This window comes from Alternaria rosae (assembly GCF_020736505.1).
Source record: "Alternaria rosae strain MPI-PUGE-AT-0040 chromosome Unknown BKA58scaffold_1, whole genome shotgun sequence".
In the NCBI taxonomy this organism is placed as follows: domain Eukaryota; kingdom Fungi; phylum Ascomycota; class Dothideomycetes; order Pleosporales; family Pleosporaceae; genus Alternaria; species Alternaria rosae.
The window spans coordinates 2,405,797-2,423,139 of NW_025763570.1; the positions used below are offsets into that span (position 1 = coordinate 2,405,797).

Below are 17,343 nucleotides of genomic sequence, written 5' to 3' on the forward strand. Positions count from 1 at the left end.
ACCTCACATTTTCTGCTTGACGCTTGCGTGCCGAATTTCCGAGATCTAGCTACGGGCAGCCCGTCGTTCTCTCATTAGGCGCGTAGCTACCAGGATCGCCACTAGTTCTAGTGCAAGTATGACGAAACGTGCGGCACTCTTTCCGAAATGCTTGGGACGAAGGTGTCATGGCAGGAATCCTGTGAAGACTATCTGGGCCCCAGTCGACTCAACACCTAGTCGCGTACTTCTTTTCTATCACGAAAATGCGATTCCGCGACAGAACCCACGCCACGTACGAGGACGAGGATGAGAAGCCACCAGCGGAGGTCGGGCTGCGCGATCGCCTCGTACATTTCACATGGTATGTCGACGCGCCGAGAGTATTCAGATAACAAACTAACAATACCGCAGGCCATGGTTCGCATGCACCATGTCGACAGGAGCGCTAGCTGTCGTTCTCGGGAACACCCCGAACAAATTTACTGGCCTACAGACCATCGGCAAGGTCGTCTTCATCTTCGACCTCGTACTCTTCACCATCTTCAACCTATGCATGTTCACGCGGTTCCTACTCGTCCCTCGGAAGCTCCTCGGATCGCTACATCATCCTGTCGAAGGTCTTTTCTTCGGCACGTACTGGGTCTCCGTCGCGCTGATACTCAACTGCACGTATATCTACGGCAACCCATCGACCGGGACATGGCTCACCAAAGCGCTCGAGATCACATACTGGATGTACTGTGCCGCAGCCTTCCTCGTTGGCATCATCCAATACTCGCTCTTCTTCCGTCTCGAGCGCCTCAACGTTGGCGATGCTGTTCCTGCTTGGATCTTCCCAATATACCCTTTACTGGTTGTAGGTACGCTGGCTGGCACCATACTTCCTGCCCAACCTGAGACGCCCAGCTGGAAGATATTCGTTGGGGCGGTATTTTTTCAGGGGCTCGCGTGGGTTGTCTCCTTCCTGCTCTATGGGCTCTACATGCAGCGTCTGATGACGAGTTCTCTGCCCTCTCCCACCACACGACCAGGAATGTACGTTTCCGTTGGCCCAGCAGGTAAGTCCATACCCGACAGACGAACGATCCCTTGGAAAATTCTAACAGCAATAGGTTACACTGCTGCCGGACTCCTCTCCCTTGCAAACCAAGCGCCGTCGCTCGTTGCCGAAAACTACTTTACGAACACCGTAGTCCCAGACGGCGAAATCGTACGCATCATTGGCATCATGTCAGGTCTTTTTATAATACTGTTCGCATACTGGTTCTTCATCATAACAACTATTGCGGTCATAGTGGGATCACGTAGGATGTCGTTCTCGCTAAACTGGTGGGCATTCATTTTCCCGAATGCAGGACTCACGCTTGCAACGATACAAGCAGGAAAAGTGTTACACAGCGAAGCTATCAACGGTGTCGCGAGCGCATTGACCATCCTACTGGTCATCATGTGGTTTGTCACGGCAGCCTTCTGCATTCGTGCCGTATTCCTCGGACAAGTCTTGTGGCCAGGAAAGGATGAAGATAAGACCATGGAGAGATTAGCATGGGGCTGGCAGGACAACAGAGGAAACCCTGAGGCTGGTAAGATCAGGCCTTAATGTATAATTTTGGACGAAGTAGTTTTATTGAGCGTGGCGCAAGGTTGCTGGAGCGTTATGATATAGCATGATACCCTTTTTTGGTTTGCTACCTCTTTTGTAATCGTGAATTCACCCAGCTGTCAGTGAGGTCGCACCACGCAAGCTCGACAAATTTGGGGCTTACCATACGAAGTGCACAAGCTATACTCTTTACGCCGCTGACCATGGGGACCATGGGGACTGGATATTCCAGGCCGTTCGGGATCTGGGGTGCGTTGGCGCGTTCTGGCTTCGTCTAGTAGCCTTGGTGCACTTACCACATGACCTCGTATTGGACAATTGGCGTCGAGCGGGATTGCTTGGATCCAAGGATTCCCGCCCTCATCGCTGCTGCGACAGTAGGCAGTCATCCTCCACAGGACTGAGGTTGCATTACAAAGCCATGGTGCCCTCGCGCGAACGGCTCAGAGCCATTAGAGCCTGCGGAACCTGGATTAGTACCAAGTTTCACTCCCATGGAGGACTGCCAAGATGTGCATTTGCTTAGTGCACACTCGTTATCGTGAACCACTTTGTCCAACGCTGGTGGTTTCTTCCCAGAGGCAAAATGTGTCGTGAATCGTTCTAGCCGAGTGCCACGGTTCAACAGAACTACACAGAACCATACAGAAGCTCTCGGCTGCATTTTCGGAAGCGCCCAGGATTTGCCCAGCCGAGGCGTTTAACGGGCAAACACCACCAGCCGTCATCGCAAACCGTGCACACGCCATGGTCGTCCGCATGTTTGCGATCGCTGCAAACATCGACTGTCGAAGCACTCGGTCAATATTTCACTGTCGGTGCTATGCAAGTCCCGAACGCGACCTTAGTCACCGGCCGGACATAATTCTTAAACTCTAAAAAGTGAAGAATCGCGAGATCTGTAAACGCCGATCTTCCGAAACCCAGTGTCCCTCACAATAATTCCTTATCACCCTCCACTTCAACACCATGCATTGTGCGCCTGGCTAGAATTACACAACGATAACCATCGCATGGTCTAGACCCCGCGGGCAAGGCGACTTTGTCTGGCTAACTACTAGTAGCGCTGCCTACGCGCTGCTTGGCCGGCTGGCGGAGAGGAAATTGGTGCGGGGCTTCCTTGTCGACGCACGTATCGACCACTTATCGCCGCTCGTCGGACACAACGGAGCGGCATAGTAAGCTGCTCGGGGAGACTTGCCACGCGTTGCGCATATCGCAGGCCGAATCAGCGCCTTGGGCTGACACAGCGGAGCTGGCGTTGAGGCACCCTTGTGTGATAGCGTGCTGTAATTGGCTGCGGGAGTGACGGGTGGACCATGCGATACTTGGGTGTCGGGGATAGGGTTTTGGGTTGGTGGCCTGGGTGGGTGCATGGGTGGAGTTGGGGTTTGGGATGCCGCATGAGCAATGGCATTCTCAGGTGAGCCGTGGGATTCTGCTACAGTATATAGGTAGGTGGTATCCCCACATGAAGGTAAAGACACAACATCGCAGATTTCCTGTATCAGACCTCCAGACACCATACCACTTCACATTACCATCTACTCGAGTCTATCAGACACTACTACTCTACTACTACCCTCATACAACCTCGCATGCAACCCATCCTACCAACAACCATGTCTTCACCCGCAACTCAATACGTCTACGTCCCCAACCTAGTTGGCGGACAGATGCTCAGGATCCCCATCGAGGACGTCGAAGCCGAGGGCCAAATCTCCATTGCCCAACAGCCCATCGCGAGCCCAACGCTCTCTTCACGATACGTCCGCGACTCGTCACCGTCGCCAAGCATGGAGAGCGTTGACGACACCGACGAGTAATAAACTCATACCAAGGCGACGCACGAAGACGAACAGATGACGGCAAGCCTTGCACTGGTCTGCAGTCCAGCAAGGCGGAACTAGCTAGCAGCGGATGTCGTTGCCAAGCAGCCTAGTCGCAGCCTCGAATTCCCACGAGTCGAACTCAGGGAGGACTGACATCATCGCCCCCATACCCTCACTGCAATCGCAACATTTCTTCCGAAATGACGACAGTCGGTGCCGTTGGCTCCGAGATGCCACCGGAGAAAACTTTCAAATTGCGTGGAGTTGGCGTGTGGGGAACACGGCAAGCAAGGAGAGGATCTTTGGCTTGGCTGGAGTTGAAGGAAGCTTGGGAAGGTGCCGATCGGAGATGGATAGGGCAGGCAGGCACGTGTTGGCTTGGCGCGTGTGGGGTTCGCGATTCAGATTGGGACTGGAAGGGGTTGATCGGTAGTCTTGGTTACTTAATGTCTATTATTTAATTTTTTGTGGTACTTTCGGTCACTTGACCTTTTCCACGCTGCATCAGGATGTGAATTGTGAAGTGCGGTGTGCGTGCGTGTGCTCTGCATGCATTGACTTTGGGGTGATAAAAGCAAGCAGAAATGATGTTCTGTTTCTTGCATATCTCTCATTTCCGGTGTGCATGTGAGACGTGGCATGTATTATGTGCATCACGATGTTGGGGAAGAGTAGCTGTGGTGCAGAGCCAACAGATGACAATACGTTGAAAGCATCCAAGGACTCCTCTCCTGTATCATTGTGGATCTGGACTCAATGTACTCTGGATATGTTCACAAAACTTGCGATCAAAGTAGGTGAAAAACAAGTAGTACACTCATCCAGAACGAGCTTCTGACTGAGCTGAGCCAACTTGGAAGAACATGTGCTTTCTTTTACACGGCCACCGGCGCTTTCATGCATGGTCAGATGACAGATCAACTCTCTGTGTTGGTCTCCACGCACCATGTTATCCTTCATGAGTGACGTGTTCATCAGCCGTGAGCTCAATCCAAAACTCCAAATCATCCGTCGCTGTGGATCTTGCCGGCATCGTCGCTTTACCTGCCCACGTACCTTCCTTTCTCTCCAGAGGCTTTTCATCTTCTGATACACACGAAACACTTATGTTGAATCGCCTGTTGTATCTTTCCCATATCCGCGGGTGTGATAGCGGCATTCTCGCAAGGCCGGCGAATGTACTGATTCATGCTCAAGTCTGCACTGAGTGTGTCTTCCCAATCGCCCTTTTCCGGGTCCAGGAAAGCCAGCTCGCGTGGGGATACCTTGAAGTAGATGGTTAGTCGTGTGAGATACTGATGGTACCGTGGCGCGGGAAAGAAGATACCACCTTGCATGGCTAGTGGATCGCGGAAGAACTTGGGCGATATGGGAGACGCTATGTGAGGTAATTGCATGTTTGCTGTCGATACTGACTGTGCTAAGACGCTTTTACGAATGTAGCACTGAAACGAATTTTTTGCGTAGAAGAAGCTGGCAGCTTCATCGTGGAGTTGCGTGCATGTTCTCAGTAGTGAAATGCCCGTGATTTTCATATGTATCATAGGACATAGTACGATGCAATCTCGGTTTTTCAGCAGATGCGCGTAAATGCAGTTGCGCAACTCTGGTGGGATGCTAAGCAAGCTGTGTTTCTGAAGATCGACAGGGACACTCTTCAAGACAGTGCGCGATCGTCGTGCCGATTCCCTACTATGATATTTGTTCGAGCAACGGTGTGACTTTTTACGGATCTGTCCGGTCAGCTGTAATGGCGTCGGCTGCGCGACTGCAGTTGGGCGTACAAGACCGAGTGCTAATGAGGGTTGGTTTCCCAGAGCCGTAGATTTGGAGATCAAACTTAGTATGGACACTGAATAAGAGATTCGCGTGGATCGTTTCTTCTCTCGAGCTCGAAAAGAGCGTATGGGTGTCGCCTTCCCGCGGACCCCTAGGTATGCGCTGGAGGCAGTCACCAGGGAAGCATTTCAAGGCGGTGAGTTGGATCCATTCATAATAGCGAAAGTGGATTTTGTAAGCTAACTGGGTATTCTCCTGTTTTCCCAAGGATGTGAAACATCCGTTTCTCAGTTTTCGCCGTTGCCATGGTCAACTTGCTATGAGCTGTACTTTCCATGCTCGACGAACAAGCCGGGCGGTGACATCTCAAAGCTTCGCATTGACGACTGAGAGCGCTTTTTGCGCGATCGGGGATTCAGCGCAGACATACGACATAAAAGACGTCATCATCAATGTAATGAAGAAGTTCAGGATGTGAAGGGCTAGAGAAGCCGCTGGCTGGTTGAGCCGCTCAGATAATGCACGGACGGCTCACCAAAACACTCGTCATCATGACCGGACCCCAGTCCGTCAACTCCCTGATTTCACGGCATACAGCGTTGGCAGAGCAAGTGCGTACCACCGTACCTCAAGAAGATATCTTGCCATGTTCCTTGTTATTATCAAAGACAGAGGCATCTCCATCATACGTAAACAGAATGAAGCCGACACTCACATCGGGATGTGGGCCATGTAGCGTTCACACCACCCGACGTGGAGACCAGGTCGCTCGGGACAATGCGACCCATACGGATAGTGGCAGAGCATATAGTCGCAGCTCGGGTTAATTTTCCTAGAAGACCTAAGGCACTATCATGCACCCACAAGATGGCGCCAAGTCTGGGGTCAAGTCCGGGGTGGAACCTGGGGTAAATTCCTCGTCAGTTGTACAGCCATCAACGGCTCTATGTCTTGAAAGGGCTTGAGGCTCGCTAGGCCTGATCATGCTACTATCTTGGCTCTTGGACCTAGCTAGGTCGGCCGGCTCCACATTTTACCCTTGACTTTCAACGTCGCCATGACCCGAGGTCGTGGTGCATATTGTACTGGACAAAGAGGACAACAAGGGGTGTACTGATGAGCTATAAAGACCAGCAACAACATGCTTAACAAAGTCCAACCTCAGCCAGGAACGCGGGCACCACGACATCAACCATGATCGCCTTCAACACCATCGTCGCATTCCTCCTCTCTGTCTCATCTCTCACTACTGCCAGTCCAACAGAGCGCCAGCAACCCAACTACCTCAACTGGACGACCTTCAAAGCCAACGGCATCAACCTTGGTGGATGGCTTGCCCAAGAAGCCGTTATTGACCCAGCCTGGTGGTCTCAGAATTGCGGTAACACGACGGACGAGTGGACCTGCTGTGCGAAACTGGGATCGCAATGCGGCCCTGTTCTAGAACGCCGCTACGCTACCTTCATCACACCCGCCGATATCGATAAGCTAGCCACTGCTGGTGTGAACGTCTTGAGGATCCCCACGACGTATGCTGCATGGGTCAAGGTTCCTGGCAGTAACTTCTACAGCGGCGGCCAAGCGCGGTTCTTCAAGAGCATCGCATCATACGCAATCGCAAAACACGGCATGCACATCATCCTCGATATTCACTCCCTCCCAGGTGGAGTGAATGGCATGGGCTTTGGTGAAGGCGAGGGCCGCTTCGGTTGGTTCGATAATGCCACGAATCTGGATTACTCCCTACGCGCTGTCGACGCTGCGCTGGCCTTCATTCAATCCTCTGGTAGTCCGCAATCATACACGCTCGCGCCGATCAACGAACCGGTGGACAATCGCGACATCACAACCTTCGGTACACCAGCCGCGTTGACGGACAATGGTGTCGCATGGGTACAGAGGTATATTGACGCGGTTATTGCGAAAACAGTAGCCGTGAACAAGAACATACCCGTAATGTTCCAAGGCAGCTTCAAAGGTGAAGCGTTCTGGTCCCCCAAGTTCCCAGCGTCGACCAACCTTGTTTTCGACGTACACAACTACTATTTCGCTGGCCGCCCAACAGATTCCGACACTGTGAGCGCAGACATCTGTTCAGATGCCAAGGCATCGGCAGGAGATGGCAAGTTTCCTGTGTTTATCGGTGAATGGTCAATTGAGACGGTGGCGGACAACAAATTCGCAAATCGAAGGAAGAACCTGAACACCGGGCTGTACGCCTTTGCAAAGTATACAAGAGGGAGCGCTTATTGGACGGCGAAGTTTACCGGGAATGTGCCCGTTGCTGGAGAGGGAGTCCAAGGAGACTACTGGAATTACTCGGCTTTCATCGATATGGGTATCATTAAGCCCGGAGAAGGCGCAACGTACTGTTCCTGAAGAGTTAAGTAGATGCATCCGCATTGAGATGACCCCATACAGGAAGGAAACGGCACTAGGGGTGACTACAATTTGGGTCGCATTTCTATCTTGCTGCATTCATATTATCATACCTTAACAATTAGGTAGTATGCTAGGTAATGTATACTTCTACTTACACTTTCTTTAGGCAAAATGCGACCCAAATTGTAGCCACCTCTAGTAGCGGGGCATCAAGTGTTACGGGAGATATCAATGTCTAATAGCCGGCTATGTCAATAGATCTGTCCATCTCTTGTTCTTATCTTCAATCTTTTCCATGTCTTTGAGAATCCAAAGTTCGTCACTACCACCGACTCAGGATCTAACCTTATGGTGATGGTGATAGCGGTCGGACAATCCTCCGTCACCAATACCCAGCCCCTGTTCAAGCATCAGCATGCTGTGTTCGCAATAAGCAGATGCTCAGGATATTTCACTTACAGAATTCAACGTCAGGTAACCTGGGTTTAATCTCCTCAATGTTCATATCAAGTAACAGCTCCCATAGCTCTATCACGCTATCCGCCGTAATCATGAACCAGCCAAAGTACGGTCGTGGACCCTGGCCCCTTCTCCTGGGATGGTGATCCTCGGCAACATAGTCTGCTTCGACACACTTCAGCCATTGGCGCTTAATGCTCGAAGAGCTTCTGTGGCTGTGGTATTGATACTGCCATTTCTGCACACTTTTCGTTTCTGCGGCATCGCTTGTAGCATCGCCCACGGCCTCCTTTTGCGTTGCGTTCTCCTCTGGCAAAAAGTAGGGATCCATTAATACATCTGCATCCGCGACGAGGAAGAGACGATCGCTTCTGTCGAAGTTGGGCGAAGGTTCACAATTCGCGGGCGGGTTGAGATACACCTGGCGAAGTTGTTCGACACCAAGGCCATCGTATAGAGAAGCGTCGGAGCGGAAATCTAGGCGCAAGCGAGAGCGCAAGAATTGAGAAGTCGGCGGCGGTTCATCGTCTTGGAGCCCTGGGATTGATTCTACGACCCCTGCTTCAATGGCTTCAGTCAAATATTCCCATTGCGATTGCGACTCGGGAGTGTAGCAGGTGCGGTAGATTGTGTAGCCCCACAAGCCATAGGAAAACGGCTCCTCAGCTTGGCCATCTGTCGTTATGATGAGGTCTGATATTATGTCGTTGGGAAATTGAATCATGACGTCTGAACAGATGATAGTATTGATGACAAAGGTACAGTAACAATGACCCATAACCTGTCAACATACTCGAGTTATGTACCTGCCAGATACATTGGGAGGATCGCTCAGTTCAAGGCAGCAGCGGCACTAACCCTTTACGGCTTTCGCGCTTGCAAACTCATTTATATTAATATACATGATGGATACAAGAAGCCCGATACATACCCAAGCTTTTAAGACGTAGTTCCTCCTCTGCCATCTAAGTTAAGGCCTTGCGAGCCAGTAAAAGCCAGCAGAATTACACCCTGCCACTATACAAGGTTGTGACACTTTCGTAGAAGTCCCTGAATTATGTCTATAGAGCGGAGGCGGTTACGCATACATAGGCAGGTAGCCGGCTGCGAACATGCCTTGTTTCATCAAAGCCTCCCGCGCCGCATTCTCTTTGCGTATCCTCTCTTCCTTCTCCTCTTTCTCCCTCGCCTTCCTTGTCTCTTTATCAGCCTTCTTCTCTTCCTTAGTCATCTTTGCTTGCTCCTCCTTCATCATCTTCTGGAAACTATCATACCAACTACCATTCCCACTATCTGGTCTATGCATGCTGTGCTTGCCCAGCACACGATCAGTCTTATCTTGTTGCCTTGTACGGCCGCGATCCCACGCTTGCCACATGTAGGGATCCTTTTCTGGTACTAGTACTGGTGGTGGTGTAAGCTGGCGCGGCTGTAGATTCTTCTGGGGTCGGTTCGTGCGCTTGAAGTACTCTTTTGGAGTGATATCACAGCCAGGGAAGATGAGACTGGAGGTAGTAGAAAAGGCGGGTGAGATATTACAGGGTTTAGGTTGAAGGAAAGTGGAGGAATGCTCTTGCAGATAAAGGTTTGGATCAGATTGCGTGGGGGCGGTGGACTGATAAGGACCAAGGAAACTGTCTGATTGAGTGGTGGCGGGTGTAATCTCGAGAGGTGGAGGCGTGCTGCGTCGTGAAACAGTATTCACCGCATTCCATGCGTCGTCGAAAGCCTCAATTTGCTGTTGATCCGATGTGGTTGCATTTGCACTGCCCTCTTCATTCCCGTTTCGCTTTTCTTTCACCCAAGACAACGGCCTAACGAACCGAAGCGGTAAGTAATTTCTCCCCGAGGGCTCTGAGTTATGGCGAAACACTCTCTTCTGGAGCTTTCGAGGCTCTTTAGAATCTTGTGATGAAAGTACAGCGCTTGGCGTATCAGATTGGGATGGGGATCCATGAGAAGATCTGCTTCTTTTGGAGAACTAGATGATGTAGAAGACGTAGGAAATGACGAGGATTGTTGCCCTACTGGCTGGTAACCAGCGCGTTGGAGAGAGTGATGTGGCACAGGTACGTGCCAGTCGGATATGTCGTCTCCAATAAAGCGGGATACGTTGCAAACATGCATGCTGGTATTGAGGCTGCCAGCAGGCCCTTGGCAAATGTGTATTGAGTTCTCACAGTCTTCTAAGCTCGGGATGTGCGGCAGATGAAACTGCTTATTGATGGCTTGATCTACCTGTCTAGGTTCATCAGCTGCATATTTTAGTCTCTTCCTGATGTTTCTATATCAGAGAATCGCTTACGTTAGGGCTCTCCACCTCCAACTCAGCCTCCTTATCAGCCCAACGCACCCAAGCTCTCTGCTCTGTCATCCGCGACATTATGCTTGCTGCATCGTTGATCTCCTCCTTCTCCCTGATTTTGTATAGTTCTTGTTCCGACCGTTTAGTCGTCTCCCTCTGCCACAATTCCTCGAGAGTCAACCTGGGAATGTCCCCAACCATATCCCCATGTATCATCTGCGTCCTGCGCCGTCTCGTTTTTATCGCCTTTTCGACCTCTTTTGTAGCATTGAGGTAAGTTGCATCATCGTGGAAATGCACAGAGACTTCCCAGCCCCAATTCTGAAAGTTTTTGAGCATAGAGATCTCGGAAGGGATGGGGTCGCTGAGCGCGTAGGTAAAGAGCGGGTCGCAGGCTTCGATGGACTGCGCGGGTGGTTGGACTAGATATAGCATCTTCTTTTTTCTTTTAGCGTTGTGTAGTGTTGATAAATTAGCAGATGTCATGAGGCTTTGTACGCTGGCGAGTGCATTCATCGTCGAGTAAATGGCTACTGATGTCAACACTTTCTCATACTTCACGCTCAGTATTTCCACACTCCAGATATGTCATTACCGGAAGGAAGATCCTTGAATGTTCAACAGGGCGAAGACATGTTGCCCTTGAATGTGTCTATTGGGTATCATATGCTGTTATCGTCGGCGCAACACCATTCCATGGGACGGCGTTGTCGTTGGCCATTCCCTCGTTCGACAGTCCACTTCTGCCATGGAGCAAATTTCTAGACGCTCTGAAGCGAGGCTTTGAGGCGCGCGATATCTTGCAACGCGCGGTCCGCAGTCTCAAGACGTAATGCGCCGGTTACAGCGAAGGCGTGAAGGTTGCAGAGTCACAGATTCGCTTTCCACATAATTCCTATCACGGATGTGAGCATCCATCAGACGCGTGTATGTCCGGTGCGTGCGTCGCGATAGAGGACTTGTATTTGGTGTGGGATGAGGAGTTGATGCTCAGGGAGGGCTCAAAACCATATCTTGATCAGCTCCTCTGACACGGCAGACGGAGTGAGAACGCCAGACTCGGTGATGATGCCAGAAATGAGGTCGGGTGGCTAGTTCACGTTAGCGGATGGGGTCATGATTGAAGTGAGCAGAGCGTACCGTAAAGTCGACAGCGTCATGAGCGTCAAGCGGAGCGACGGTCGACCCCTGCTTCGCAGTCATGTCTGCGATGGCTTCGTCAAAGACATTCCGTTGCTCTTCGTCGCTCTTGGGCTTGTGTTCCTCCTTGTGTTCTTCTGCGACCTTGAAGTCGAGTACTTTCTGCTCAATGGGCAGATCGAACTGGCTGAGTGGATATAGCCTAACGAATTTGTGACTCTCGGCGACGACGTAGAAGGGCTTTCCTTTACTCTTGGCCAGTACGCCCAACTGGTATGTGCCCATGCGCGATATGATACCACCGTTCTCGACGACGCCTTCGGCTCCGACAATGACCATGTCGACCTTGCCCAGTGAGTAGGCGACGGCCGAATCTGGAATCGTAGCTACTGGCACGTTGTGCTCTCGGAGATCGGCGACAGTCTGAAGGCCCTCTTTTGCGTCGGACGAGCTTGACGAGGGCAGGACGTATATGACCTTGAAGCGCAGAGTGCTCGACTCAGCAGCCCTTCGCAGTAGCGCACCCACTACTCGCGATCCTCCATTTGTGAGCACCGTGCCGCCGTCCCGGATGAAGTGCTTGCCGAAGCTTGCAATCTTCTCCCTGCTCTGTTTCGCGCGGTCCACAAACAGCTTGCCGTTGGAGAGGAGGTGGTTGCGTATCGCGCGGAAGTCGTCGTCAGGGCCGAGGTTCAGACTCGCGGGGCGGTTGAGCGTGGTGATGAGGTAGCGCTGGAAGAGATCGGTGCCGGCGGAGAGGGAGATTGGATTCGCGATCGAGGCCTTGAGGGCGGCGGTGTGGCGTTCGAGCAGGTCGAGCGTCTCTGCGACGGTTGAGACGGAGCTTTGGGCGATGGCTTCTACGAGCGCCTCGATGGCCGCGACGGGCATGGTGAGTTCTGGATCATCTTTGAGGATGCGGCGGTATGTCGCTACAATGTCGAACGTCGACTGTGTCTTGACTCCTGTTTCGGTGCTCATCTTGGCGGTTGGTTGCAGCGTGTCGGTCCCGTCAACTTTTTGGCCTGAGATATTTTGGAGGGGTGCTTCGCGATTGAGTCATTCGCCAAGATTGGGGGGCTAGCTCGTCATCTCTCCCCAGGCGTTCACCCTTCCACGCGCCAAACCACTCTTTGCCATGACTTTACACTGCTGCATGAGTCTAGCTGCATCTATCCCACACTTTGCTGCGCTAGAATCCAGGAACTGCCAGACGTCTGCTTGTACCCACTTCAACACCATGGCAAGGGTCTATTCGCAGTCACCTTCACTGCTTTGGTATGAAGCGGTTGGTGTAATGCTTTGTTTGCTGCGAGTATGCAATGACGGGATATCATCATGGCCTGATTTTTAGAACAGGTCGACCAAAATTACCTTACATTGTGACTGGACGTTACTTGAAAAGCTAGACTCACTCAAAGCCAACACGTAGTTTCCGATCATCGTTGTTCTCACTGTCCGTACTCTCAATTCAGCAAACAACTAATTACATTCGTCTACGGTCGTCTTCTAGCAATCGGAAGACCGCAAGGAATAGCACCGGCGAAGCCACTCCTACTGATTACAACAACAAATACTTCGACCGAAAGCTCTGATGCCATACATCATTTTTGTACCTGGAGTCCCGCAACCCTACATCACCAACGATCCAAGGATCTACATGGACTGTTTCAAGATCTTCGAGTGGGAGTGCGAATCACGACCCTCCTGCGATGCATTTTGCAAGGCGTTCCGGCAAGAAGAGGATGAGCAGTTTCTTTCCGACAGGCGTTGTGGCCAACTTGAAGCCTATTGGGCCGAGGAGCTCGAGCGGCGAACCAAGTCGAAGAAAGGGTCTAAACCATTGGAGGTGGACGAAGAAACGTTAACTGAAGTTGCAGTCGAGAAGTTGGCGGAGCATAACATAGATGGGAGGGCGCTGTCGGAGATCAAAAACTGAGAGGAAGGTGCACTCTGATAGTTGGTGGGTCTACATGGCAGTCACAACCCTCATCACTGACTGCCATCCATGGTACGTCCTCACCTTCTCGTTCTTGGGCCTTGCTAAATCAAGTAGTAAATAATAATATCAACCTTCTGCGCTTGTACCCCAACACGCTTGACGAACACACTATACTCCTTTCACATTCTTTAGTCTCGACTGAGGCGGGGTTGATTTACAGTTCCCTTCTTAGCACAAAACACAACAGCGTACTATTACGCCAACCGAAAAATGCCCTCACTTAGCGAACCATCGGAGCATACCCCCAGTGAGCAGCTGCCACCGAGACCACCTATCAACTTTATCTCCTTTGACCCAGTTTCCATTGAAATACCTATGGAGGCCTTCTACCGCGAGCACCAGGTAGATTCACCGGGAAGGATAGTGAAGTATCGCTATGTAACTACGCCCTCCGCTGTGGCGTGCAGGATAACAGTCGTTTCGCTTTCTACCATCATAAATTGGCGAGCGGACATCCCCGAACTGGCACCTCCGGGTACTCTCTTCAACAAAACAGATGGTCTGTACTACGAAGACGAGGTCGTTCCGTCACAGAGCCAAACGCCACCCGGCGACAAGCCAACATTCGAGTCATGTGTTCGACGGGTAAACTCGCATGCTCCTACTACCGTACAGCATCCACCGATGTCTCATGACGAAACTCAGTCCGCCGCCGGCTTCGTAGCGGGTCATGCTCAACGCACTCCGGAAGGTCCCTTGCCCGACGAGCAGCCCCACATGAGTCATTCAGACAAGGACGAACGCTACAAAGCCACTGAAGAACCTCCCTCAAGATATGCGTCGCAGTTGGCAGGAAGCTCTCTCAACGAGGAAGTTATTGGGCACAACTGGGTTAAGCCCGGGGTGGAAAACAGACGGGCACATGGATCAATGACTACACCACCCGGTTTACGACGTGGCAGGAGTGCAGTCGGTGGAGTATGCCGCGAATGACTGGCCCACGAAGCAACGTGCATCACATACAAATGATCTTGGGGGTATGGATTCATCGGAAGAAAGAAGTTGCATCGAGACGAAGCTGGGCGAGCAAGAAGTCGATCGAGAGTGTTATGATCAACGCCTGGGCATGTCTCGCATACATAAATTTAAGCGTCCACATACTGCGTTTTCATTGTGTGATGGTCTCTCAGCCCTCTTTTAACGTAGACTAACCGTGCTGTCGATGCGGCGGTTGTTCACTATGTGCAGTAAGCATACAATTCGCCTCTCAAACGCTCAGCTAGATGGAACAGCAATCACGTGGCCTGGCCGCAGATAGATCAACAGACAAAAAGGGCCGGCATAGGGTGTCAGTGAATCATCGCGACATCTGATGCGGCTGTGTCTGGCGATGACGCACCTTGCACGGCACTCGCGGGTCTGTCCGTGGATCCACAGCACTCAACGTCATATGCATGCGCCAATGGAGCAGGAGTTTCCAGAAGACCCTGAGTTTGTCCGCAGCGAGCACGCGACCTCTTACCTAAACGAACGTCACCAAAACAGGACATGAAGCCTGCACCATATAATCTGTTCCAACATAACAATGATCTAGCGTACGCAATCGTCCATATCAGAGCCGTCCTATCTACACATCTTCCACCAACGGCTTCAACCGCAATTTGAGTGTCGCTTTCATCTTCAGTCACCCTATCATCGACAACATGGCCGTACTATCAGACATCGCCTCAAAAATCAAAAACACGCGACTCGTTCCACCCACCGAAGACGAAATATCCGCTGCCAAAGAAAACAATCAAGATTCAGCTCCCTCTCAAACCAAAAAAAGACAACGACCGATCCTCGAGATAACTTCCTACGACCGCTTCACGCCACCATCTCCCAAGCCGGACCTGGAATACGACTGCCGCATAACAGAGAACCCATCCAGGCAAATACGGAAAACATGCACAGGGCTCGATTCGACGCTGCAAGATGAGCTGATGCAGCGCGAGTCTTTCAGTGATACAGTGGCTCGCGCCGAAGACGACATCAAACGGCTCATGGAAATCAAGGATGTAAGAGCTAGTAGGGAAGACGAAGTAGCGATAGTACGAGTAGGGTGTCTATGCGGGAGTGGACATCACAGAAGCGTGGCTTTTGCGGAGCAGTTGGGGAAGGTGAAGTGGAGCGAGGATGGGAGTTGGGAGATTAGAGTTGTGCACAGGGATTTGACAAAGGGAGTGGAGGAGATGAAGAGGGTTCGAAGCGACAAAAGAGAGAAGGAGGAGAGAGATGTGGACGTGGATAGTGAGAAGGCTGGCGATTAAGATGTTTAGGCGGGGATGTAAATAAGGGGTATCGTAACATAACATTGTCATAGCGTTGCCTATCGCTAAGCATTCTTCAGCAAAGCTCAGCTTCGAGATGACCAAGAATGCCGAAGAAGTACCGCAGTGAACGCTTCAGTCTCTCCATCTGGGGTCGCCTTCCCATCAGCACCGTCAGCACTGTCAACACCGTCAACACCGCCGCCTCTTAGCTCTCCCGAAAGATACTCCTAGTCCTCGTCCTCGTCCTCATCTTCTTCTATGACTTCATGATCATCCGAAAAAGGATCAGAAAGCGACGACAGAAGTCTCTCCTTTAGCTGCTCTTCGGCCAACTTCCACCTCCTCTCGTTCTCCCTAGCAGCGTCCTTCTCCCTCAGCCTCTGCTCATCAATACAAATCCACCCATCTTTACCCACAAGTTGCCAATGCGCTTTCTTCACGTTCTGCAGAACAATCCCCAGCTTACTCTTACGGGCAGCCGCCTCGGCTTGTTTCTTGTCTCGATCCTCCGCCGCAATCCGAAGGCCATGTTCTCTCTGCCAAATCACCCAGATATCGTCATCCCAGGTGCTCTTCTTTGCAATCTTTTCATATCTGGTGAACCAATTCTCCATCTTAGGGAGTGAGCGTTCGGTGTTGTAGATGCGCCAACCCCAGGACGCGACGTCTTTTGCGATGGCGGCGTTGCGGGTTGTGAGATCTTCTGAAGAGGCGGGAGTTAGGATGATGTATTGTGCTGTTGTTGTGGGGTGTTTGTTGTAATGCATGACGTAGGAACTGGTTCGGTAATACGACGGGATCTTGACTACGACTACCATGGTTGCTGTTGTTCGTGAATTTTGGGGATTGAGGAATCTTCTCTGGCAGCGAATTATAGAGAGAGCAAAGGTAGACGTGGGTTGACGTTAATAGTGCTGCAGTGGACAACGAGAGGCAATAGGAAATTTTACTCTTCGCCGATTAAATGCCTACATCGTCAGAGCTATCTTGTCACGCACTCGGGGCATTCACACAGACCTGTGCATCCTTTCGCTTCTGTCCGCGCACGGATCGACATTTCAAGGGAAAGTGCATTGTGCGTTGTAATCACCGCCTCCGAAAGTGAACGTACAGAGAGGAGATGGAATCAACACCTACCCGTATTCTTCCACTTGCCTACACAAGTCACACCACTCCCCACCCTGTACATGCGTCTACTCAAAATGGTCGACTCCCATTCACGCAAAACACGATACCTCCTCCATACCTCCTCCATACCTCCTCCATCCACCCCGAGGAACTGTCGTCTTCACCACAGGCAACCCCACGATAGCGGACGTCTTACGGCGCCACAATTGGCTTGGCCTCGTGACAGAAAGTAGCACGCTTCCAGCGTGCATCAGCACTTTATGTATACGGGAGCTTGACGATGGTAACATTTTGATCGATCACGAGGTTGCAAATGGTGATCTCCTTGCAGAAGAGGCACGGTCTCTGCTTATACGAGATGGGTATTTGGAGCCGGATTTACGCTTTGTTGGACGCATGATACGGCCTAGGCGGTCACGTGACTCTACATAGTGCCCATCATTTTGGTGAAATGGAATGTATTGTATGTTTTAGGCCTT

General features: G+C 51.4%; 10 protein-coding genes across 10 annotated transcripts; 6 read left to right on the top strand and 4 right to left on the bottom strand.

Moving 5' to 3' along the window:
- Positions 1-245: 245 nt before the first annotated feature.
- Positions 246-1,582, top strand: BKA58DRAFT_433969 (voltage-dependent anion channel; the record flags this gene model as incomplete). The annotated part of the gene is made up of 3 exons (XM_046173237.1): positions 246-343; positions 394-1,040; positions 1,095-1,582. 3 exons carry the CDS (start codon positions 246-248, stop codon positions 1,580-1,582), a joined length of 1,233 nt encoding a protein of 410 aa, XP_046031083.1.
- A 1,413-nt stretch (positions 1,583-2,995) lies between these two features.
- On the top strand, positions 2,996-3,411 carry BKA58DRAFT_433970 (uncharacterized protein; the record flags this gene model as incomplete). The annotated part of the gene is made up of 2 exons (XM_046173238.1): positions 2,996-3,039; positions 3,147-3,411. 2 exons carry the CDS (start codon positions 2,996-2,998, stop codon positions 3,409-3,411), a joined length of 309 nt encoding a protein of 102 aa, XP_046031084.1.
- Positions 3,412-6,321: 2,910 nt separating this feature from the next.
- On the top strand, positions 6,322-7,909 carry BKA58DRAFT_15487 (glycoside hydrolase superfamily). The gene has a single exon (XM_046164851.1). It carries the CDS (start codon positions 6,391-6,393, stop codon positions 7,573-7,575), a length of 1,185 nt encoding a protein of 394 aa, XP_046031085.1. The 5' UTR covers positions 6,322-6,390; the 3' UTR covers positions 7,576-7,909.
- On the bottom strand, positions 7,768-8,954 carry BKA58DRAFT_15479 (uncharacterized protein). The gene is made up of 2 exons (XM_046164850.1): positions 8,038-8,954; positions 7,768-7,977 (listed from the first exon to the last, which is right to left on the bottom strand). The coding sequence occupies exons 1-2, from the start codon at positions 8,813-8,815 to the stop codon at positions 7,961-7,963; spliced, it is 795 nt and encodes a 264-aa protein (XP_046031086.1). The 5' UTR covers positions 8,816-8,954; the 3' UTR covers positions 7,768-7,960.
- A 682-nt stretch (positions 8,955-9,636) lies between these two features.
- Positions 9,637-11,100, bottom strand: BKA58DRAFT_15498 (uncharacterized protein). The gene is made up of 2 exons (XM_046164852.1): positions 10,343-11,100; positions 9,637-10,275 (listed from the first exon to the last, which is right to left on the bottom strand). Exons 1-2 carry the CDS (start codon positions 10,856-10,858, stop codon positions 9,835-9,837), a joined length of 957 nt encoding a protein of 318 aa, XP_046031087.1. The 5' UTR covers positions 10,859-11,100; the 3' UTR covers positions 9,637-9,834.
- Positions 11,101-12,517, bottom strand: BKA58DRAFT_15469 (translation initiation factor-like protein eIF-2B subunit alpha). The gene is made up of 2 exons (XM_046164847.1): positions 11,483-12,517; positions 11,101-11,433 (listed from the first exon to the last, which is right to left on the bottom strand). The coding sequence occupies exons 1-2, from the start codon at positions 12,461-12,463 to the stop codon at positions 11,344-11,346; spliced, it is 1,071 nt and encodes a 356-aa protein (XP_046031088.1). The 5' UTR covers positions 12,464-12,517; the 3' UTR covers positions 11,101-11,343.
- A 439-nt stretch (positions 12,518-12,956) lies between these two features.
- Positions 12,957-13,580, top strand: BKA58DRAFT_15517 (uncharacterized protein). The gene is made up of 2 exons (XM_046164854.1): positions 12,957-13,493; positions 13,539-13,580. Exon 1 carries the CDS (start codon positions 13,077-13,079, stop codon positions 13,419-13,421), a length of 345 nt encoding a protein of 114 aa, XP_046031089.1. The 5' UTR covers positions 12,957-13,076; the 3' UTR covers positions 13,422-13,493; positions 13,539-13,580.
- BKA58DRAFT_15508 (uncharacterized protein) lies at positions 13,559-14,443 on the top strand. Its single transcript, XM_046164853.1, has one exon. It carries the CDS (start codon positions 13,695-13,697, stop codon positions 14,415-14,417), a length of 723 nt encoding a protein of 240 aa, XP_046031090.1. The 5' UTR covers positions 13,559-13,694; the 3' UTR covers positions 14,418-14,443.
- A 512-nt stretch (positions 14,444-14,955) lies between these two features.
- On the top strand, positions 14,956-15,733 carry BKA58DRAFT_446667 (uncharacterized protein; the record flags this gene model as incomplete). The annotated part of the gene is made up of 1 exon (XM_046174197.1): positions 14,956-15,733. Exon 1 carries the CDS (start codon positions 15,128-15,130, stop codon positions 15,731-15,733), a length of 606 nt encoding a protein of 201 aa, XP_046031091.1. The 5' UTR covers positions 14,956-15,127.
- BKA58DRAFT_15525 (uncharacterized protein) lies at positions 15,714-16,753 on the bottom strand. Its single transcript, XM_046164855.1, has one exon. The coding sequence runs from the start codon at positions 16,552-16,554 to the stop codon at positions 15,964-15,966; it is 591 nt and encodes a 196-aa protein (XP_046031092.1). The 5' UTR covers positions 16,555-16,753; the 3' UTR covers positions 15,714-15,963.
- Between the last annotated feature and the right edge of the window lie 590 nt (positions 16,754-17,343).